This window comes from Crinia signifera, chromosome 4 (genome assembly GCF_055691185.1).
Source record: "Crinia signifera chromosome 4, ASM5569118v1, whole genome shotgun sequence".
NCBI lineage: Eukaryota > Metazoa > Chordata > Amphibia > Anura > Myobatrachidae > Crinia > Crinia signifera.
The window spans coordinates 318,962,428-318,987,400 of NC_139220.1; the positions used below are offsets into that span (position 1 = coordinate 318,962,428).

Here is a 24,973-nt window from a genome sequence, read left to right on the forward strand (position 1 = left end):
AGAAAACTTCCACTCTCTGTCTTCAGTCTAAGTATTCCACTTTTTGCTTTTCTCCTTTCACTTATATACCTAAAAAAAGTTTTCCCCCCTTTACCCACTGACCAGGGGCTGGCTGGCAAAGTTTAGCCTGGGGGGCATGCACAAAGGACAGGCCCATGAGTGGCAGTCCATCCTCCGCCTCGCATCTACATATATACATGCACCGCCTCTCACATACATACATACAGCACCACTATCATACATACAGCACCACTATCATACATACATATACCGGCACTCTCATACATACACCATCACTTTCATACATACATACTCTGGAACTCTAATACATACATGCATACTCTGGCACTCTCATACATACATACATACATGCATACTCTAGCACTCTCATACATACATACATACATACTCCGGCACTCACATACATACATACATACTCCGGCACTCACATACATACATACATACATACTCCGGCACTCACATACATACATACATACTCTGGCACTCTCATACATACATACTCTGGCACTCTCATACATACATACATACATACATACATACATACTCCGGGCACTCTCATATATACATACGTACATACTCCGGCACTCTCATATATACATACGTACATACTCCGGCACTCTCATACATACATACGTACATACTCCGGCACTCACATACATACATACATACATACTCTGGCACTCTCATACATACATACATACTCTGGCACTCTCATACATACATACATACATACTCCGGGCACTCTCATATATACATACGTACATACTCCGGCACTCTCATATATACATACGTACATACTCCGGCACTCTCATACATACATACATACATACGTACATACTCCGGCACTCTCATATATACATACGTACATACTCCGGCACTCTCATACATACATACATACATACTCTGGCACTCTCATACATACATACATACTCTGGCACTCTCATACATACATACATACTCTGGCACTCTCATACATACATACATACATACATACTCCGGGCACTCTCATATATACATACGTACATACTCCGGCACTCTCATATATACATACGTACATACTCCGGCACTCTCATACATACATACATACGTACATACTCCGGCACTCTCATATATACATACGTACATACTCCGGCACTCTCATACATACATACGTACATACTCCGGCACTCTCATATATACATACGTACATACTCCGGCACTCTCATACATACATACGTACATACTCCGGCACTCTCATACATACATACTCCGGCACTCTCATACATACATACATACTCCGGCACTCACATACATACATACATGCATACTCCGGCACTCTCATAATACATACTCTGGCACTCTCATTCATACATACATGCATACATACTGTGACCCTCTCATTCATACATACATACATACATACATACACTGGCCCTCTCATTCATACATACATACATACGCTGGCACTCTCATTCATACATACATACATACTCCGGCACTCTCATATATACATACATACATACTCCGGCACTCTCATACATACTCCGGAACTCTCATACATACATACTCTGGCACTCACATACATACTCCGGCCCTCTCATATATACATACTCTGGCACTCTCATACATACATACTCCGGCACTCACATACATATGTACATACTCCGGCCCTCTCATATATACATGCATACTCCGGCACTCTCATACATACTTACTCTGGCACTCTCATTCATACATACATGCATACATACTCTGGCACTCTCATACATACATACATACATACATACATACGCTGGCACTCTCATTCATACATACATACTCCGGCACTCTCATATATACATACATACATACATACTCCGGCACTCTCATACATACTCCGGAACTCTCATACATACCTGTACATACATACTCTGGCACTCACATACATACTCCGGCCCTCTCATACATACATACTCCGGCACTCACATACATATGTACATACTCCGGCCCTCTCATATATACATGCATACTCCGGCACTCTCATACATTCTTACTCTGGCACTCTCATTCATACATACATGCATACATACTCTGGCACTCTCATACATACATACATACATACTCTGGCACTCTCATACATACATACTCTGGCACTCTCATACATACATACATACATACTCTGGCACTCTCATACATACTGTACATACATACACTGCTGCTCTCATACAAATACACACACACACACACGCACACACACACACTGCTGCTCTTATACATACATACATACATACACTGCTGCTCTCATACTCATACATACATACATACATACATACATACATACATACACTGCCTCTCTTATATCAATCCAATCATATATACATCGACACACCTCATTCAAATCCATACATATATATAACACCACCATCCCCCTCCCAACAATACAAAACAGCTCCATACACAATTACAAACACCCCCTACCTGCCCTCCGCAGTCTCCCTAGTCTGACACCACCTTCCCCGTTTGGTGACTTCATACAGCCACTACTCCGGGGCGGGCTGCCTCAGTGTGCATTGCAATAAATGGCAGAGTCTAGTACCTCGCTCTGGCAGCCTGCTCCATCTCTGATACTCTGCTGCACTGTCTGTGACCCGGGCCGTGCACTCTCCTCCTCCACTCTAGCAGCCTCCTGCACTACGCGTGTCCTCAGTGCAGGAGGCCGGCGGCCATGTTTCTGGAGACCAGAAACCAGACGGTCAGCCGTGGCTGCAGCAGCAGCAGCCTCAGAGTCAGAGCAAGGTGGCGGCGGCCCGCACACAAAACGATTGAGCGGCCCGGGGGGCACATGGCACCCTGCCCCCCGGCCCAGCCCGCCCCTGCCACTGACTGGGCCATTTTCTCTTCAGCCTGTGCTTTTGCACATCTGATTACCTTCTTAGCCTCCTTCTGTCTAACAAGATACACCTCTTTGTCCTCATTCTTCTGCGTCTGCTTAAATTTCTTAAAGGCCAACTTTTTTGCTTTCACAATATTTGCTACTTCTTTTGCAAACCACAATGGCTTCCTTTTTCTTGTGTTTTTCCTAACTCTTTTGACACAAAGTTCTGTTGCTTTTAGAATTGCACTTTTTAATTTTTCCCACTTATCCTGCACTCCTTCCAAGTTCTTTCACTCTGTCAAACATGACTTTGTGTCGACGGGTCGCGAGGTTGACATGGGTTTTTTCACAGTTTTTTTACCCGCATGTCGACATGTTCGACTCGGACACAGTTGGAAGTGAACCGCAGCCCCTCGCAACGCTCGCTGCACTCGGCACACTGTTTTATTGTCCCACCACGCCCTAGTGGATGGTAGGGCATGAAATACCACCTGTCGGCACGTCGGGTCAAAAAACAGTGGAAAAACCCATGTCCACCTTGCGACCTGTCGACACAAAGTCATGTTGACTGTTTCACCTGTACATTCTATATGTCGGTATTTTGACCATGTCGGGATTTTAAATGTCGGTATTTTGACCTTGTCGGGATTTTGTCCTTGTCGGTATTTTGAGCCATTCAGGATTTTGACCCTGTCGGGATTTTGACCGTCGGGATTTTGTCTGCATCCCGGCACAAACACGTGGTCCATCTAGTGGCACTTCAGCAGCAGTCAGGATGGCAGTTTGAAAAACTACTGTAGGCTGCAAAGAGCTCATAATGGCAAAAGAAAGAGGTGCAACATGGAATTGTCCTTGAGACCTCCCACTCACCCATATGTTGCGTAAATAGGACATGCACACTTTAACAAATCAATCATTTCAGTGACAGTGCCTACCAAACTACTGTGACTGAAATGATTGGTTTGTTTGGGCCCCCACAAAATAGAGAAGCAATTCATCTCTCTTCCTGTACAAACTGGCTCTACAGAGGCAAAATGTCATCCTCCTTCTCTGATTCCTCGCCCCCTTCCGTGTGTACTTCCTCATCCTCACAGATTATCAATTCATCCCCGCTAGACTTTGAATTGATCATCCATTTTGATGAACATCATCTTCTCCACATTTTGTTGAAGGACCCTTCTATGCCGCTCTGTGACCGCTCCACTAAAAACTCTTTTGGAGAACTGACTATATTTTACCTGAGTTGTCCCCCTCCAGTGTGGAGGGGGGACAACTCAGGTAAAATATAGCCAGTTTGTACAGGGGCTTCCAAACTGCCTATTTTTCCCGCCAGTACAGGTAAGGACTGTCTGACCTGTCTACGTTGATGCAGTCACCAAAGTACCCTCCACCATTTCTTCAATGGTGACAGCATCGCATGCAGTGACAGTAGACATGTCAGCAATTGTTGGCAGGTCTTCAATCCGGACCAGATCAGCAGGTCTTTGCTCCTTTGTAGACTTTTGTCTGTCGGAAACAGAGACACAACATACGCTTTAAACTTAGGGATCGAGCATGGTGGCCAGAATGTATTCCTCTGACTTTAATAGACTGACCACCCTCATATCCTGGCAAAGTGTGTGAAGGGTTTTATACACAAGAGCTACATGCTTATTGGAATCGCTGCGCTTTAGCTCTTCCTTCACTTTCTCCAGCTGCTTCTGCAACAGCTTGATCTGGGAAATCACCTGACTCGAGCTGGAAGTGTCAGAACTGATTCACATGTGGAAATTTCAAATGGTTGGAGAACCTTGCACGGTACTCTTTACCTAGATGGGCGCCCGTCGCGGGCATCGCGGGTACATTTATGTCTGGCCGCGACGCGACCGACGCGATGCCCGCGATTTCCCATTGAAACCAATGTTAAACATGGAAATCGTGTCGGTCGCGGCCGGCTATAAATGTACCCGCGATGCCCGCGACGCGATGCTCACGATTTCCCATAGGAATCAATGTTAAAACGCACGATGGACCCGATTTTACTGTTAAATGGCTCAATCCACCCGATTTGGCCATAGGAATCAATGTTAAATGGGCCACAGAGCCCATTAACCCTTAAATGTCCCCCCAAATTTTTAACGCCACCCCACGATCCACGCCAACCCGAAGCGTGGCGAGCGCAGCGAGCCCGCGAGGGGCGGCGGTACGCGTCCTCCGACCTTTTCATGCCCTACTATCCACTAGGGCGTGGTGTGAGAATATAATAGTGTGGGGAGCGCAGCGAGCCACCGAGCCCGAAGCGTGGCGAGCGCAGCGAGCCCCGCGAGGGGACGCGGATACCTTCACAGTTATGCGCGTCCCCTCGCGGGCTTCACAGGTGTCCGTGGCGAGGCGGACACCTGTGAAGCCCGCGAGGGGACGCGTCTACCTGTGAAGGTATCCGCGTCCCCTCGCGGGGCTCGCTGCGCTCGCCACGCTTCGGGCTCGGTGGCTCGCTGCGCTCCCCACACTATTATATTCTCACACCACGCCCTAGTGGATAGTAGGGCATGAAAAGGTCGGAGGACGCGTACCGCCGCCCCTCGCAGGCTCGCTGCGCTCGCCACGCTTCGGGTTGGCGTGGATCGTGGGGTGGCGTTAAAAATTTGGGGGGACATTTAAGGGTTAATTTGGCCTATTTGGCCCCAAATAGGGTCCATTGAGCCATTTAACAGTAAAATCGCGGTCAATCAGCCGTTTTAACATTGTTCCCTATGGGAAAATCGCGGTGATCGCGGTCATCGCGGGCATCGCGGCCATCCCGATTTACCCGCGATGCCCGCGATGACCGCGATCACCGCGATTTTTACCCCCGACGCCCGCGATTTCAATCGCTGGCGCCCAACTAAGTAAAGAGTACCCCTTGCACGGTACTTGTGTAATAGAGCGGTGCACGGCTACGCTATGTTTTAAGCGTACTCTAAGCTACGCTGTCAGCATAGCCCAATGGCTGCCTAGCGTAGTTAGCATAGTGACTCCGCGGCAGCCTGGCTCTGTCCCCGGTATCCCTGGCAAGCCTAGTGAGAGCCTCTCACACAGTGCCAGTAACAGCCAGATCCCCTGCGCTGGCGGACTTCGGCGGAGAGGGGATCCTGCGGGCACCGACGGAGAGGCGCTCCATCTGTCTGAGGCACAGGAGCGTCTGAGATGCAGGAGCATCTTAGATGCTACTGTGTCTCAGTAATTATTGCGGCAGGGTATGGCAACGCGCAAGTGCGTCTCATGCAAAATAAAGGAGGCATTTGCCAGTGCTTCATGTTACATACTGGCAAATGCCTCCTTTTCAAACCCCCACTATCCACGCCAGCCCGAAGCATGGCGAGAGCAGTGAGCCCCGCGAGGGGATGTTACCCATCCCACCGACCTGTTCATACCCCTACTATCCACGTAATATCCCCTCCTATCCACGTTGGCATGGAGTTGATTTTATACAGTGTGGAAAGCGCAGCGAGCCACCGAGCCTGAAGCGTTTTGAGCGCAGCGAGCCCCACGAGGGGACGCGTTACGTGTCCCCCTGACCTGTTGATACCCCCACTATCCACGTCAGCGAATTGACTTTATAAAGTGTGGCGAGCGCAGCGAGCCCCGCGAGGGGATGCGGAATACATGTAAAGTAATCCACGTCCCCTTGCGGGGCTCGGTGGCTCGCTGCGCTCGCCACACTTTATAACATCAACTCAAGGCTGACGACGATAGTGGGGGTATGAACAGGTCTCGGGCATGCGGCCCGTGCGCTCGCCACGCTTCCGGCTGGCGTGGATAGTGGGGGTAATACAAGGCACTTATTGCATGTTACATAATTGCCTCCTTAATAAAAAAAAATCCCTATATCTGTATTCTGTACAATTTCTATAGACCACTTGGTCTTAAACTCGTGAAAAGTGAAATAATTAGCTCAACCTGTGGATCTTTTCAAATGTGTCAGTCAGTAATGAATGCACCTGTTGAGTGACCTGGAAAATGTGAACTGTGTGGGACCGACTTTGAGAACCACTGCTATAGACTATAGTATATTTAGCCTGAATTGTGCAGGGAAGACACAAAACATCTGTATCAAGAATATCCGTAATCTTTCTCCAAGGAAAATAATTATCGCAAGTCTCATGTGTAAAACACCCTCAGGAAATCTGTCTTCAATTCTCGCTGTGGCAAAAAGTATTTAATTATCTACAAAGTGGGCTATTAAGCCTTCAAGAAAACACCTAGGTAATTAAAGCTGTATATTGCTGGGCGATTTCTCTATAAAAGGAAACTTCAGCAATTCTTCACAACACAACCAATGACAACCACAACACAACCAATGACAAGCACTGTAAGTATGGCACCCTGGAATGATGTTACGCCACTTATTATGCCAAAATAATCACCTTGATATAATGTGCATCAGGGATGTTAAGGAACCATCTGACGGGGATCACTTTGACATGGTAGGTGGGTAGGCAGGAGCTAAGAACCTCACAAAGTACCTATTCATATAAAGACCTATTCATCAAAGCATACCCTTCCACTGCATAAACCAGCTGGTTCTCCGACCCCTTGCCTGTTTACATCCTGCTATCTAACCACCACCCACTTGCTTGCACCTCTTGTAATCTGTCTGTCTCCCCTTCCTACTAGATTGTAGATCCTCCGAGTAGGGCCCTCTTCCCTCCTGTTGTCAAAGCCCTCTTCTCTTCACATGTCACTCACAGCTCTCCTATACTCCAACACTCAGTGAACATCTTTGTCCGCATACTCATCTCCATCATTGGCATCTAGCCTCTAGTTGTATGTTGATTGAGTCCTCACTACTTATATCCAAGCTGTAATGTGTATTGAACTGTGGCGCTCTTTATTTGTACTGTATTCTTGTTATTTATTCAATGTTATGCCAAGCTTTGTCTCCCTGTATTGTTCCTTTGTACGGCGCTGCGAAACACTTGTGGCGCCTTATAAATAAAATTATAATAATAATAATAATAATAATAAAAGTAGGGAATTCAATTGGCAGCAAAGGGTGTGAATTGTATAACTGCAGCATTTAAAAGCCAGCAATGGTGGTCCGACTCGCACAGTGTTCCTGGTTGGCCAAACTCCCAACTCAGACACTTCTCCTGGGTGGCCAAACTCTCGATTCGTACACTTCTCCTGGTTGGCCAAACTCCCGACTTGCACACTTCTACTGGTTGGCCAAACTCTCAACTCAGACACTTCTCCTGGGTGGCCAAACTCTCGATTCGCACACTTTTCCTGGTTGACCAAACTCTCGACTTGCACACTTCTCCTGTTTGGCCAAACTCTGATGGCATAGCAGACACTTTTGTGTGAGATCCTGCAACCAATCAGAATCTAATTATTTGTAATTTAGCACCTTCTCGAAGATATTAGATAGAATTTTAGTGGTTGTCCCATCTTCGATAGTAAATAGACCCCATAGAGGGATGGATTGGGAACTGAAAGTGGCCTTGGAAAATCATGTAGAAGTGGCGTGACATGGGCAGCCATTTGGAAATCTTTGGATATTTCATTGCTCAACACAATTTGATTGGTCAGCGGCCTCTGGTGCACCAAAAGAAACTGCGCCTCTCCTCGGATGTTTCCATTGGCCGCCTGGCGGCCAATCAGGAGCCGAGAAAGTCAGCTCCTGATTGGCCGCTAGGCGGCCAATGGAATCATTCTGAGGAGAGGCGCGGAAGATGAACATCTCTGCGCCTCTCCAGTCCGTGAGCGGGTACCAGCCGGGAGCAGCGCATCTGCCGGAGAAGATGCCGGGGTCGTCGCCGGGGACCAGGTGAGTAGGATTTCCTTCCTCAGGTACCCCTTTTGGATTACTTCGGATCCTGGACCCCGGAGACATCATCCCTGGAGCCCAGGACCCCAGACCAGCCCCGGAACCAGGACCAAGGCCCCGGAACCAGACTCTTCAGCCTAGGAGCCCCGGACCCAGGATCCAGGGACCGACCTACGGGCTCAAGGTAGGTAAGTATCAGTATGTGTGGGCTGTGGATGTATTAAACTTTTATTTTTCTGGTTGTCAGTGTGTGTTTTATTTAACTATTTTTTGTACTGTGGAACTACAAGTGCCAGCGGGCTCTTTAATGCCCCGCATGCTGGGACTTGTGGTTCTCCAAGTCCCAGCATGTGGGGTAGGCTTGCTGGGACTCATAGTTCTACAGTATAAGACAATAGTTTTTATTCTTTTTTTTTACACTTTTCATCAGCCCGATGCCCACCGCCCAGGGGCATCGGGGACAGCCCCAGACTTTCAGCATGGGCTGGTAAGTCCTGGAGGGGGGGACCCCTTCATTGGGGGGGTCCCCACTTCCCCAGGACCCCTGCCCATGCTGACCAGCCACGGGAATAATGCTTTGGCCGCGGGACCTTATATAATAAGTGTCCCCCGGCTGTGGCATTACCCTGCTGGCTGGTTGGGTCTGGGGCTGGTTCTTAAAATACGGGGGACCCCTAGTCATTTTGTCCCCCGTATTTTGGGAACCAGCGCTGGACCTTGAGCCTGGTGCTGGTTTCATTAAATCAAGGGAACCACTATTTGTTTGTCCCTCTGATTTTATGATACCAGCACCGGCTTTTTGAGCCCGGGGCTGGTTATGCTCAGGAGGGGGGACCGCACGCCGTTTTTTTTTGTTTGTTTGTTTTAACTAATTTTTTTACAACAGAACCATGCACAGATCTCAATGATCTGTGCATGTTTCTGACAAAATTGCCAGTCAGAACCTGGTCTATTTTTTTTTGGCGATTTTTAGTAACCTTTACTAAAAAATGGCAACCCATTAAATATGCGAGTTCTATACTTTTTAATGGGAAAACATCTGGATGCGATTATTAGTCTAACTAAAAATCGCACCTTTAAAAAATGCGAATTTTTCCGAAAATCGCAACATATAAAATATGCGATTTTCGGAAAATGTCCGAAAACGGCCATTTTTGCGAAAAAAAACGCAAAAATAAAAAAACCGCACCCTATTAAATTTCGCCCAAGGTGCCTAGAAAAGTTGAGAGCCGACTTTATGGGGAAATAAGGGAAACTCCTGGTCACAAAGAAACCTTTATACGCACATAGGGCTGGGGAGAAAGGTCCGTCCTTGGAAAGAAGAGGAAACTTTGGAAAAGACAAATATATTCCTGCTACAGAAAGAATATGCTCCTTTCTTTCTGTGTTCGTGAAGGTCAACATCATTGGGAGGACGACCCCTTCCACCTAAAGGAACAGCGCACAAGTGTACACTCTTTTGTATGTAGATAAATAAAACACATTATTTTAGCGGAATGGTTTTGCAGAATGTAGCATTACGAGATTAAGCCGAAATGTTTCATTTTTTGTTATATTTTAGATGTTTCAATTGTTTACATTTTAGATATATTCACCACTATGGTCAAATCTTCTTTGTCCAACTTTTGTTTGTTTGGATTTTATGCTGTTACATATTTAGGGGTAAATTTATGAAGATGAGAGGTCTATTATAGATAGGAGGTTGCCGGTGGCAACCGAACAGATTCTATCTATTTAACCTTCTAGAAAGTGCCAAATAAATACTGTAAGTAGAATCTGATACTCAAAATCTTGCCTTTGTTTGCAGTACAGAGTGTGTGTGTGTGTGTGTGTGTGTGTGTGTATGTGTGTGAGACCTTTAAAGCAACATTTTTTATTTATATTATTTATTTTATATAGCAGCGCAGGCACCCCCTCACCTGAATGCGCTGTCAAAGTAGTGGGTCTCCCTGTGCGGCGGTGGGGGGCAGTTCTCCCTGTGTGGCAGAAGGTGTCTCCCTGTGCGGCGGTGGGGGGGTCCAGTCTCCATGTGTGGCAGAGGGGGTCTCTCTGTACGGCGGCGGGGGTCTCCCTGTGCGTCATAGGGGGTCTTCCTTTGCGGCAGTGGTGGGTCTCCCTGTGCGGCGGCATGGCTTCTGTATGCATAAAGGGGGAACACAGGACAGTGGCAAAGCAGAATGGGCGGCCCGGTCGCTTCCATCTATGTTAGAGTGGTCAGGCCAGGGACCGCTGTACCCACAGCACCCCCTTGTTGGCAGCCCTGACTGAGGCAGTGTGAAGTGGCCAGCGCTGATGTCAGAGACATGGTAAATAAAAGACAATTGCAGCAGCGGACACTGGCGCAATTATAACAGTGGCAGAGATATATTCTAAGAAAAGCACACGAGGAGAGAGGGCCCTGCTCGTCAGAGCTTACATTCTAAACATTTACTGATACTTCCTCAGAGACAGGTGCAGACTCTGTTACAGACTAGGCAGCAATATCACTTATTAATAATGATGCAGATCCCCTTCCACTGTATTCCTCTCCAAGGCTTAGTACATATGGTAGACCCCATTATTCCACCTTTGTATAACACATGACTGCATCATTTCTTCCATATTGTTAGTAATTGAAGAAGAGTTTCTTATGTTTCTAGGTACTTTACAATGGCGTCCGGTTTATGCTGCATCGTCTGGCTCCTCCTCCTCTCCCCAATTATCTCATTTTCTTATCACGAAGACCACCAATGTCATCTGGAGTCTCCAGGGCTGGAGGGGATTTCACAGCCCGGAGATGTAATACTGGGAGCTGTGTTACCGGTTCGCATCGCTGATGTTTACCAGCGTCCTTCTTTTGTGGAAAGACCTCCAACCACCACCTGCACAATGTAAGTGCTGCTGCAGTAGTGTCAGTAATAGACTTGTTAGGCAAGGAGGCTGCTCACCCCTCTCAAATATTTGAGAGGTGCTGGGCAAAGTATTGGCCCGCGGGACGCAGTGTGGCCGTCATCTACGAAATGGGCAGTGTCTGGAAGGAAATAATCCCCCTTCCGACTGCCCAACCTCATCCCTCCCAAAATCCTTCTCCGCCTACCTCCAGGGCCCTTTGTCCCCCCCCCCCCCCCCCTTCTCTGCACTCATCTCCAGACCCTACTATATACTGTGTCTGGTTATTTAGTGTGGGACGGCCCCTCTTCTGGGGCCAGCCCTGACCCCTTATCACCTCCAACTTCATACATTCCCTTCTTCTACAAAAAGGAGAGATGCAGTAGCAGCCAATTAGCTCCTAACTGCTGTGTTACAGTCTGTGGGGTGGATGTATTAAGCCTTAACAAGAGATAAACATGAGGGTGATAAAGAGTAATAAATGTCTAGTCTATCAGCTCCTAACTGTCACATCACAGGCTGTGGGCCAGATGTGCTAAGCTTCAAAAGTGATAAAGTGGAGAGTGATAAAAAAAACAACCAATCAGTTCCTGCCTGACATTTTTCAATCACAGTCTGTGACATGTCAGGCAGGAGCTGATTGGCTGGCTGTTTATCACTCTCCATTTTATCACTTTTGCAGCTTAGTGCATCTGGTCATGTTTGTGTTTGAAAAATGGCAGTTAAAAGAGATGATTGGCTGAATGTTTATCACTCTTTGGCCAGACGTATACAGCTTCAAAAAGTGATATAATGGAGAGTGATAAACAGCCAGCCAATCAGCTCCTAACTGTCACATTACAGGTTATGTTTGAAAATAGGACAACTGGGGGCTGATTGGCTAGTTATTTATCGCTCTTTTTGAAGCTTGATACGTCTGACCCTTTATCACACTCACATTTATCTCTTTTTAAGGCTTAATACCGCTGCCCCAGTGTTTAAAAAGTGGCAGTTGGGGGCTGGTTGGTTGGTACTGTATCTCTCTCTCTCTCTGCTGTATCTCCATCTAAGGCTTAGACCCCTTGGTCACTGGAATCTGTGGTATTAGTGTCAAAGGCACCAATCTCAATAGTCTAGTACAGGGCTGGGCAATAGCGGCCCTCCAGATGTTGATGAATTACACATCCCAGCATGCATTGCATCAGTTTCAGCATGGCCACATAGCAAACCTAATGCAAAGCATCCTGGGATGTGTAGTTCATTAACATCTGGAGGGCCGGTGTTGCCCAGCCCTGGTCTAGTACCACACAGAGCTACTGCACACTGATTGGTCATAGTTTGACCAAGCCATTCTGATTGGTTAATAGTGGTACATCCCCGCATGATGTTTAGCCATAATGATCTATACACTGAAACATTTTATAATATTGATAGCAAGATCAATAGGAACAACCAGTGACAGAGATGCCACATAGTGACTAAAATATTTCAAAAACATTAGTGAGCAAATTCTACTCGCCCTTTATTGACTGCGGAAGTATTATTATACAGTATATTATTGGATGCATACCTCTACTTTACACGTGGTATTTAATCTAATCAATTAAAAAAATATTATTCTATGTATTTCATTGTCCACACAGACCCCCAGAGGACCGTCTCCCCCAATCAGATTCTGCCTACTGTACCTACGTCTCCCCCAATCAGATTCTGCCCACCGTACCGTATATATGTTATTACTGACTAAACTACGTTATCTCTTCCCCAGGTTCCCCATTGCCTATTTCCAGCAGCTTCAAGCCTTGTTATTTGCCGTAGATGAGATCAACAAAGAGGGGAGGTTACTACCTAATGTGACCCTGGGGGTGCAGTGGTATGATTCTTGTGGGGTGATACCCGTGAACACAGCGGCGACGTTGCAAGTGTTATCCGGACGCGGCATGGCCATCCCCAACTACCGGTGTCTTCAGAATGTTCCACTTAGTGCCTTTATTGGCTCCGCCTCTTCCACGCACTCTATATCTACTGCCAATATACTCGGACTCTACAGATACCCTCAGGTAGATAAAGGTGGATTTTCCTGACCTAAACTGTATAAGTTGGGAAAATAATGGAAACGGCCAAGGTAGACTGTTCTGGGTGGTGGGCAGCGCTTACCCGCTTGCTGTGCAGCAAATATACGCTGCCTAGTGAGCTGGTCTGAATCAGGCCCTTAGAACAACAACCTTCTTAGACAGTTGACTGGTGTGCCCATCCTACCATATTCCCTGAACCGGTGAAAGTACAAAGAGAATATAAAAAAAAAAACAGTGACCTCCAAATCTTGTTCCCCATTACTGTATCATTGCACTTTTTTTTTCAACAGGTCAGCCATTATTCCACCAGTTCCTTTCTGAGTGACAAGAAAAAATTTCCCTCCTTCTTCAGGACTGTCCCTAGCGATGCAGTCCAGTCCCTAGGACTTGCAAAGCTTGTGTTGCACTTTCGTTGGACCTGGATCGGCCTACTGGCTGCAGACAATGACTATGGCCAGCAGGGAATTCAGGTAGTCAGGCAAGAGATCATCAAGGCTGGAGCATGTGTGGCCTTCATGGAGAATATTTTAACCAGCAAGCAAGATCGCAATGCTCCACACATAGTTAGAGTCATCAAGGAGTCAACAGCCAGAACTGTGGTTGTCTTCTCCACTGGACTCGATTTGATCCCTATACTGGATGAAATTATGAAACAGAACATTAAGGGCATCTCATTTGTGGCTAGTGAAGGATGGTCTACAACGACTCTACAATATATGGGCCGTTTTTCTCATCTTCTGCTTGGCACAGTCGGTTTAGCTTTTTACAGTGGGTTGATTCCAGGCTTTAGAGAATTTCTTAATAAGGTCCATCCTAACATGACTCTAGGAGGGAATCTGGTGAGGGCATTGTGGGAGGAAGTGTTCAGCTGCAAGTTTTCAAATGAGAAGAGTTTGTCCATCCAAGACCAAGTGTGTACAGGAGAAGAGAGTCTAGGCAGCATCCAGAACAGCTACACCGATGTCTCCAATTTAAGGGTTTCCTATAATATCTACACTGCCGTTTATGCTGTGGCTAATGCCTTGAAAGATCTTAGAGAAGGACAATGTCAACTATCTCATGATGGCTGTCCTAATATATGGAATTTTACTCCATGGCAGGTATGTGGGGTATGTGGGGTAAAAGGAATATTGTTTTATCAAATAAATCTCTCTAAAATCTAATACAGCGGTTCTCAAACTGTGGGCCCTGACCCCAAAGTGGGTCCCGACCTTCTCAGCATGGGGTCGCGACTCCAAGTTGCTGATGATCAGGCTGATGACTTCTCTAAACTCAGTCATTGATTCAAGGAGTCTGAAACATCTGTTGAATTGTCCGTAACTGTAGACTCCTCCCATCATTTTGTTCCTCCACAATGCTGCCATGTATGCTGGCTACACATGTGATGTGATGACCTTCTGCAGTAACTTGCTGGGGTCCTGTAATAATTCTTATTGTCTAATGGGGTTCCAGAGCAAAGTAGTTTGAGGACCCCTGATCTGATATATACAGTATGATAATTTATCTGGCAAAATCCTACAGAATAGTGATGGGTATTGTAAAAAAAGTTGATCATATGACAACTTAACACTATTTACCATAGTCCTTTAGAAAGTGGTGAAATATAATGCTGGGTTTAATGTTAAATAAACCATTATTTCATTAGCACATAATAGCAGATGGACTGTAACATTTTCTAGAAATTTTGCGGCACCTGCCAAAAAAGTTTCTGGTGCCTCCTTCCCTATATTAACATTAACATTAAGGGGTGGGTTTTTCTGAGGCAGGTAAAACTCCTAGGACAGGTTTTTTTCTGCCCAGAAAAACTCACCATTTCAGGGGCTGCCGGCTAATTCTGCTCCCCTGAGCTTCTTCTACTAATGGAAGCCCTTTGGGTTCTTGGGAGCTCGGGTATACGGGACCCTCAGATGCTTGGACTCCCGGATATCTGCGGTGGGGGGGAGCAGAGGTGCGTTAAACAGTGGGGTGAGGGGATGGTGAGGGGTGAGTGACGTGGGGGGAGCAATGGGAAGGGGGGGCAATGGAGGAAAGGGAGTGGCCGTCTGGGTGGTGCTGCCAGATGGTGCACCACTGGTACATATCTACCATTAAATAGCATGCCCAGAAATTTACAGAGATTGCCAGCCACAGGTCATAGGTCATAGCATGGTCACAATGAACCAGGGCTCCCAGAAAATGGCACTTCCGGATAGCGCTGTAGACGCTGTGTTCCTATGAAAAACGCTAGAGGACCTCTTGGATCTGTTACTTCTTGAGGGATGTTTTAGCAGATTCTATGTGTATAGCCAAATCGCATGGAATGTGCAGATGGTGCATCTTTGGCTCTGGCTGCCTCCGCCTGCAATTGAGCTGTGGTGGTATTTTTACACCACTGGACTTTAATCTCTAGCTGCCTTGTTGACATAAATTTTGAGCCCCAAATAATATATAATAAAAGATAAATGCTGCTTCTCACCTCTATGTGGGGGATTTGAGTGGTTTGTGCACCGGCGGTCACTAGATTCATGTGCTCACAGCCTGGTACCTACAGCAGTTATATATTCTTGTTGCAATTCATTGACCTCTTAGCTCACGTCTAAAATACAGGAAGGTGAGGCCATGGTATATTGACAAATGGTGACATTGATCATGGATTTTGCACAGGATCCACAAAAGTCCTTCTAGTCCCACGAGACAACCTGAAGGACATTATAAGTGATATATACATACAGAACCATCAGATGTGCCCACCATTGCCTGGGTCATTTGTATTAAATTCCCCTTTTTTAGTAAATTCTGTGGAACCCCGTGACTATAGGCGTGACTGCGATTTCACATGTTTCCATTAGCCAGGGCTTAAAGTGGTCTTGTTGTGGTGGTGGAACTCATTTACCTCTGCCACCTAAGTACCCCCCCTCCCTCCCCCCACTCCACTCCCCACCATCCCGCCCCCCCCCCCCCCCACTCCCCTCCCCTTAATAGGCAGAGCCAAGGCCAGTGGTAGAGTTTTTGGTTAATATTAAAGTTGGTTAATATTAAAATTTCCACCTACCTTTGTAGAAATTGCCATTCATAATATATTGCGCTTACCTTTCACCCCCGATCCGGCCGGCCTAGAGTTTTCTAGACACATCATTCATTTACAGAATGCTATCTAACTTATGGTGTAAATGTTCTTTTTTATGCATTTTGCACTATTTATCATTAAAAAGTGTGAAGAATAAAATGTTCTGGCTTTCGCAGTGTTTAATGCAAATTGGTCGTAATTGATCCTGCCCATAATTATTTATTTACAGTGTCTTATATAGCGCAGCAGATTCTGTTGCGCTTTACAATAGTAGACAGTGATAAAACAAACTGGGTAACAGACAGACTTGGAGGTAGGAGAGCCCTGCTGCAAGCTTACAATCTATAGGGACATAGGAGGGAAACACAAGGACAGGCATCAGTAATAGCATAGCAGTCCCACCAAGTTACAAGTCCAGAAGGGAAGCTATATAATACATAAGTGCCTCAGAGGGTTATGCGTGTAGAACTTAAACATGATAGGCTTGCCTGAAGAGGTGAGTTTTCAGGGAACGCTTGAAAGTTTGGCGGCTAGCGGAGAGTCTTATTGTGTGTGGAAGGGCATTCCATAGGATGGGAGCAGCCCAATGACAGTCCTGTAATAGTGAATGGGAGCTAGTGATCCGTGCAGAAGAGAGACGCAGATCTTGTGCAGAACGGAGTGGTCGAGATGGGAGATATTTTGTGATAAGTAAAGAGATATATGCTGGTACAGAATGGTTAATGGCTTTGTATTCTATCAGAAGGGTTTTATATTGAATACAGTAAAATACAGGCAACCAATGGAGGGACTGGCAGAGCGGATCAGCAGACGATGAGCGTCTTGTTAGTAAGATCAGCCTAGCATCAGCATTTAGGATGGATTGCAGTGGTGAGAGTCTGTTCTTGGGAAGACCAGTTAGGAGACTATTGCAATAATCAATGTGGGATATAATGAGTGCAGGGATAAGAGATTTAGTAGTGTCGTGTGTATAACATAAAGGATTCTGCACATCTCTATAGTCTTTGGGGTATTAAGCCTTGGAGAGTGATGCAGTTCAAAATTCATATAGGGGAGACGCACCAACTGCCCGTGAGTCAATTTGGAATGGCATTTGCTTCTCCTTTTGAATTTGAAGTGTGCTGCACAGATCCCTCTGGAGCTGCCACTGAGCCCTGTTATGATGACCATTCAGCCACAAGTGAGATGCAGTTTGTTGGCTCATGACTCTTGTACCTTATATAATATTAATAGGAAAGATGGGAGAACAAACTCTTAGGAAGTGAATTGAGCATGTATGCAATTTTTAAGACTGAAACACATCCCCAATAAAAATTGTGTATTCATGTATCTCAAGCAGATCTAGTAAATAAAGCTTTTGTGTTATTTTTCTGTATCTCTCCCAGCTCCTGCGCTATATGAAGGCGGTGAGGGTAAAACTAAGTAGCGGTAGACAACTCTACTTTGATGAAAATGGAGACCCACCCGCCGTCTATGACATAGTAAACTGGCAGCTGGGTCCGAGTGATGTCATACGGCAAGTCAAGGTCGGTAATTATGACATCACAGCGACCATCAACTCAAGTCTGTTGCTGTGGGCTACGGAAGACAAACAGGTAGAATCAAGAGATTGTATTATTCTGGAATTAATATACTGTATGGTTCCGTACTAGTAAATACACCTGTCTAATATGTTATATTACAATAGTACAATATGTTTTACATACAAGTCCGTAGGTTCACTCGTTTTTTTTGGGGGGGTGGTGGTTGTTGGGCCAGGGGACCTGCCCATGGGAACGCTCAGCATTTCATAGGTGTTCCCATGAATACACTGGCTGTCTTCATGGAAATCACCCAGTGACGTGGGCACCAGGGGTGGGCAGCTGGCATCACCGGATTGGAAGATTGGAAGCCAGCACACCTGAACCAGCTGCGGAATGGGCCTATGGATATATAGCCAACACAGTAGGCGGTAAAGAACAATCGGTCCGTGACAGTAGTAAAGGAGATCAGACAGTATCAAAGCCATTGTGTATCATTGCCAATAGCAAACACTCTTACTCTACCCAAGGCTGAGCATAAATTCAGTTATTAGGCATCTTATGTATAAAGGTGTTCCCAAAGAATGATCTAAAACTCCACCCTAAACTATACAGTGGCAGTATACCATCCTGCAGGCTATACATAAGTATCTTTATTTTCTCATTATTTGACTCAAACATATGCAGTCTCACACACATTTTTATAATTATTTCTAGATCTTCTGTCCCATTTCAATTCCCCTCCCTTCTTCATACTTTTTCCCCTTTTTCTCCATCTCATCCAACACTACTTAATCTGTGGAGCTTTCTCTGTATTCTGCCACATGTATAAATGTTAACTTGGTTATCTGGAAGCCCATAGATCAAGGGTGGCCAAACCTGTCCTCGAGATCTACCAATGGTCCATGTTTTCCAGATCACCTAGCTGGTGCACAGCTGTAGTCATTACTAACTGTCACATTTTAAAACCTGCTGCATTCATTCCTACTATAGATCCACAGGTTGCCTGGAAAACATGCACCGTTGGTAGATCTTGAGGACAGGTTTGGCCACCCCTGCCCTAGATGGAGCAGGAGTCAGACCAATTCCACTTAGATAAGCTGGTTACTAGGCTGGGCCGGGATGGATGGGTTTTACTGGCTGGGACCACTAGTGACAAAAAGTCTTGGCTGGAGTTGGACTTTGTTAATAGACTGGGACCAGAAGTGCTCAAGAGTCCTGGCTGGGTCTGCTTTGTTAATGATGGTTTGGTGGTCAGCTTATCAAAACCTAAATGGCACCACCAAGCAGATGGAGGCAGTAGGAATAACAGTAGAGAGGACATGGGGAACTGACCTTACCCCGGGGTCACCGACTTTTCTAATTTCCTCTCCGGGAGAAGCCCGGAGAGAAGACTTTTAGAAGGAGTTGGGGGGGGGGGGGGTTTGAACGTGACGTCATTAAGCCCCACCCCCATGCTGGAAAATTACCCGATTTACCCATCTCCATGGAGGGGGCAGGGCCAAAATGACGCGATTATGGTACTTTAGCCCCCGGAGATAAGTAGATAAGGTTATTTAAACGGTGCGTATGGGGGGGGGGAAGCTGCGACCAGGGGGTGGTGCCATTTTCGGGACCCTCTCGGCCAGTCTAGGAGGGTAGGCAACCCTGCCCTACCTGAACACAGGGGCAAATTACAACCATCAGAGATTCACAGGAGTGCTGGAACATGTAAGTAAGTGTGGGGCAGGTGGTCACTGGTCCCTGACAAATATGGTATAAAGAAAGATTAAATTTAGTTTATATTTGCAATGCAACAGAGCAGTTTATTAAAACTACATTTCCTAAGCTAAATATCCTGCAATAGAGGTTACAAGTAATGAGTTTCTCTGCCATTGTCTCAGGTTCCAGTGTCAGTTTGCGCTGAGAGCTGTCCTCCAGGACACAGGAAGGCTCCTAGGAGTGGACAACCTGCCTGCTGCTTCCAGTGTGTCCCCTGTCCACAGGGGGAGATGTCCAATCATACGGGTAAGAAGAAGATTCAATTAATATTCGAAAGCAAAACGTTACAATTTTTAAAGCTTAAAAATTGCTAAAAAAAAAAAAAAACAGCCGCCTTGCTGACATTTTTAGCAGATGTTTTGAGGATCTCTCACAGCAGTGATGTACCTACATTTTTGTTGCCAGAGGTTTATTGCTCATTGCCAGGGGCTTCATTCTTGTTGCCAGGGGGTAACATGCTCGTTAGTACAGGTTTCATGCTCGTTGCCAGCGGTTACATGCTTGTAAGTAGAGGTTCATGCTTGATGACAGGGGTTTAATGCTCACAAGCACTGCGTTTAGTGCCTGTTCAGCAGATTTGCATAAAACAGGCACCGGCACTTGGCATTGGTACACCACTGTATTTGCCGATCATTTGTTTCACATGGAGAAATAGTTACCCAACATTCTTGGAATTGCATGCATACACTGACCACTAGGGCTTGCTTTATTTGTACATCTGTGTCATCTGATGCGAGTGGCCGCAACTTTCTTCATGCCAAGTTCCACTGTGCTTCATCTGCGACTTTGAACGTGTATTACAGAAAATGCTTTGCTTTCGAAATCACACCCCTGCATCTCTGGTCCACTGTGACTGACCTTTTCCATGATGTAATTGGGATGTAAAATATAAAAAAAATATGATATATATCATATACTCATCTGATGCTGCTTTCCCACTGCAGACCAGTTTAAAGTACTGGTAATCTTAAATGGTATTTAAAACGGTATTAGCATTCCCACTGCAGCAGATTACCGTTTTAAATACCATTTAAGTACCATTCCCATTGCAGTGAACCGTGTAAAATGTAGAGTGCCTAACCCCCCCCCCCCAGTGTAAAGAGTGCCTAATCCACCCCCCCCCCCAGTGTAAAGAGTGCCTAATCCCTCCCCCCCCCCAAGTGTAAAGAGTGCCTAACCCCCGTACCTGCCCTGTGCCCCCACCTCCCCTTCCCTTGTACTTACCTGCACGGGAATGCAGGGCAGTGGGGAGGCAGCGGGGGTCCATGCAGGGTCCATGCGGGGTACAGGCAGTCCCAGTGCCTGATGAGAACTAGTAGTTCTCACTTTGCGCATATGTAATGAGTGCACGTGCATACTAATGAGCCGCTCATTACATATGCGCATATGTAATGAGCGGCTCTTTATTATGCACGTGCACTCATTACACATGCACAAAGTGAGAACTACTAGGTCTCATCAGGCACAGGGACTGCCTGGAGGCTAAATAACGTTTAAGAGGCATTCCCACTGCCTCTTAAACGCTATTTTAACGTGTAGGACTCTGCTTTAAAAACGGGTTGAAATACCATTTAGCTTTAAACGGTATTTCAACTCTGGCACTTTCCCACTGCAGCCTTAAAACGGTAAATTGCGCTGAAAATCGTCAATTTACCGTTTTTAGCTGCAGTGGGAAAGGGGCATGAAACGCACCGTGCATCATGCTCTGTTTGGTGTAAAAACAATGTATGATCAAACATCAGTATCAGCTTTGCATGAAACATTTTAATGATTTTGTAAGTAAGTTTGAACATTAACACTATTTTGACATTTGTAAAATTATCCTGCAGAAATTTAAGAAATTGCAATAATATTATTATTACTATATTTATTATTATTATTATATTTTAGACTCTGTTGAATGTGTCAAGTGTCCATGGAATGAGTGGCCAAATCCACAGAAGACCAGTTGCCTTGAGAAGCACATAGAGTTTCTCTCCTATGATGAACCACTCGGAGCAACTTTAACCACCACATCCATCTTCTCCTTCTTCATCCCTATTTTAATTTTAAGGCTTTTTATCCAATATAAATCCACACCTATAGTAAAAGCCAACAACTTCTCTCTAAGTTGCTTCCTTCTGATGTCATTGTCCTTCTGTTTCCTCTGCCCTTTGGCTTTCATTGGCTACCCCAATCGTGAGAAGTGTCTGTTCCGCGAAGCTACATTTGGACTGGTTTTTACCCTTTGTATATCTTGCATTTTAGCTAAAACTGGTTTGGTAATGTTGGCTTTCATGGCGACCAGACCGGGCAGCAACCTGAGGAGATGGACCAATCTTCGGGTGTCCTACATGATAATTTCCACTTGTTTCCTTCTACAATTACTCTTGGTCATCACTTGGTTGTCCATAGCTTCTCCATTCCCACATTATAACAATGAAACCAAACCTGAAATCATCATTGTAGAGTGTAATGAGGGCTCCAACATTGCCTTCTGGACCATGTTGGGTTATCTGTTCCTTCTGGCCACCATTAGCTTTATTGTTGCCTTCCTGGCTCGGAGACTTCCTGACAGCTTCAATGAGGCCCAGCTTATTACTTTCAGCATGCTGGCCTTCCTCAGTGTCTGGGTCTCCTTTATCCCGGCCTATCTCAGTGCTCAGGGGAAATACACTGTTGCCATGGAGATATTTGCCATCTTAGCTTCTAGTTGGGCTCTGGTGATCTGTATGTTCCTGCCGAAATGCTTCATCATAGTGTTCAGGCCTGACATGAACTCCAAAGAAAATGTTATGGGTAGAGTAAGAAACTAGTACTATAAGCTCTCAAAAACATAAAACATGGAATGTAGATTTTTTAAACTACTGATACATAGTACAAAACAAATAAAAGTTTTAAGTTACAAATGATCCAATAAACTTATTTTATTTTCAGATACTTTTGCTTATATTTCTCCATTGTATGGCTTTGTGTCTAATATACTGTAGTATTAACATTCGATAAGGCTTGTTCCAGGGGAAAACGCAGGATTTTCAGAAGGGGGTTTCCAAAGGGGGGGAGCAAAGCACGGAGATGGACACTTTGGTGACCCAGTATATGCCGGGTCAGTTAAAGTATTATACTGTAGATAGCCCAAATGTATATAAATAAAAATAATAATAATAATTTAAACAATATATACATACATGCACACACACAACAGCGTAGACCCCTGGGCATAGCAATGTATTGGGGCCCCTACTGATCCTCCAGCGGTAGGAGTGGGGGAAGCATTGATGCCCCGCGGGTGGTAGGGGGTATTATATCAACCGCTCAGCACGTAGGGCCTGGATCAGTAATTTCCACTAATTACCCCTTTACTGCACAGATGGTGGGAGAAGGGGGCATTGGGCTAAATGAAGGGGCCCTGATACATAACTTCCAGGGTGGTAGAGGAAGTTTAATACGCAGAGGAGGGGTGTATAGTGGAGTGGGCTTATTATTCATAATTTTCTTGTGGGGGGACAGCTTACTTGACTGCAGATATCTCCAGTTCCCGGAAATAGATTTCTTAGATTTTAATGGAATTAAAAACTAGAGAATCCCACCTACCAAATGGTATTGGGGACTATGGGATCAGAGTTCAGGAGGCAGAGCAATCTGCCAATGAGTATATTTATTTATTAACAGTTTCTTATATAGCGCATACAGATTCCGCAGCGCTTTACAGAGTATAGTTGAACATTCACATCAGTCCCTGCCCCAGTGGAGCTTACAATCTATATTCCCTACCACATGCACACACAGACATTATAGGGTTAATTTTTGTTGGAAGCCAATTAACCTACCAGTATATTTTTGGATTGTGGGAGGAAACCGGAGTGCCCGGAGTAAACCCACGCAAGTACGGGGAGAATATACAAACTCCACACAGTTAGAGCCATGGTGGGAAGCGAACCCATGACCTCAGCGCTGTGAGGCAGTAATGCTAACCATTACACCATCCGTACTGCCCTACAAAACTACATATAAAATATATAAAACTACATACCAGGTGTGTGGAGCTGGAGCAGTAACCAGCTGCTGGAAGGCTGATATCTCTGGTTCTGGGAACAATAGAGACAACCTACTAGTGTCCATCAAAGGGGGAGAGTCCCAGCTTTTGGAATATACCCTCAGAAAAACTCTAAGTCAGACAGAACCTGAAATATCTGACTGGGAAGAGCAATTAACAGGCTTGGATGGGACCACTGTTTTGAAGTCAGATATCTCTGGTTTCCAAGTGCCGATTTTTAAAATTCTTGCACCCATGGAAAGAGGGGACCCTCAGCTTTCAGTCTAGGGCCCTTAGCCTCCTGGGGGGGGGGTTATGGGTACTCAGAACACCCCCCCCCTGCGTGTGCTAATGTGTTCCATAGCAATTTATGATATTAAATTCACCAATCAATAATGAAAATCTGAACCATTAAATATATTTAATTGATAATATTATGACCTCTCATACATGTAAGAGTCTGAGTTTGTGGAGGTAATCGAGACCTCCGCAAACTCAGACCCTATTACATTTCCAGTACATTTTTGGATTGTGGTAGGTAACCGGAGCACCCGGAGGAAACCTATGCAAGCATGAGGAGAATATACAAACTCCGCACAGTTAGGGCCATGGTGGGAATCGAACCCATGACCTCAGCGCTGTGAGGCAGTAATGCTAACCATTACACCATCCGTACTGCCCTACAAAACTACATATAAAATATATAAAACTACATACCAGGTGTGTGGAGCTGGAGCAGTAACCAGCTGCTGGAAGGCTGATATCTCTGGTTCTGGGAACAATAGAGACAACCTACTAGTGTCCATCAAAGGGGGAGAGTCCCAGCTTTTGGAATATACCCTCAGAAAAACTCTAAGTCAGACAGAACCTGAAATATCTGACTGGGAAGAGCAATTAACAGGCTTGGATGGGACCACTGTTTTGAAGTCAGATATCTCTGGTTTCCAAGGGCCGATTTTTAAAATTCTTGCACCCATGGAAAGAGGGGACCCTCAGCTTTCAGTCTAGGGCCCTTAGCCTCCTGGGGGGGGGTTATGGGTACTCAGAACCCCCCCTGCGTGCGCTAA

General features: G+C 45.7%; 1 protein-coding gene across 1 annotated transcript; it reads left to right on the forward strand.

The window, feature by feature from the left end:
• The first annotated feature begins 2,704 nt into the window (after positions 1 to 2,704).
• LOC146073374 (extracellular calcium-sensing receptor-like) lies at positions 2,705 to 22,686 on the forward strand. Its single transcript, XM_083180553.1, has 6 exons — positions 2,705 to 2,775; positions 13,258 to 13,549; positions 13,855 to 14,241; positions 17,996 to 18,205; positions 20,014 to 20,137; positions 21,782 to 22,686. The coding sequence occupies exons 1-6, from the start codon at positions 2,705 to 2,707 to the stop codon at positions 22,684 to 22,686; spliced, it is 1,989 nt and encodes a 662-aa protein (XP_083036679.1).
• The last annotated feature ends 2,287 nt before the right edge of the window (positions 22,687 to 24,973 follow it).

Coding starts and splice junctions, on each gene's coding strand:
- LOC146073374 (XM_083180553.1), top strand. CDS start 2,705: ATGTTTCTGGAGACCAGAAACCAGACGGTCAGCCGTGGCTGCAGCAGC. Junction 13,550..13,854: donor GACTCTACAGATACCCTCAG/GTAGATAAAGGT, acceptor TTTTTTCAACAG/GTCAGCCATTATTCCACCAG. Junction 20,138..21,781: donor GGAGATGTCCAATCATACGG/GTAAGAAGAAGA, acceptor ATTATATTTTAG/ACTCTGTTGAATGTGTCAAG.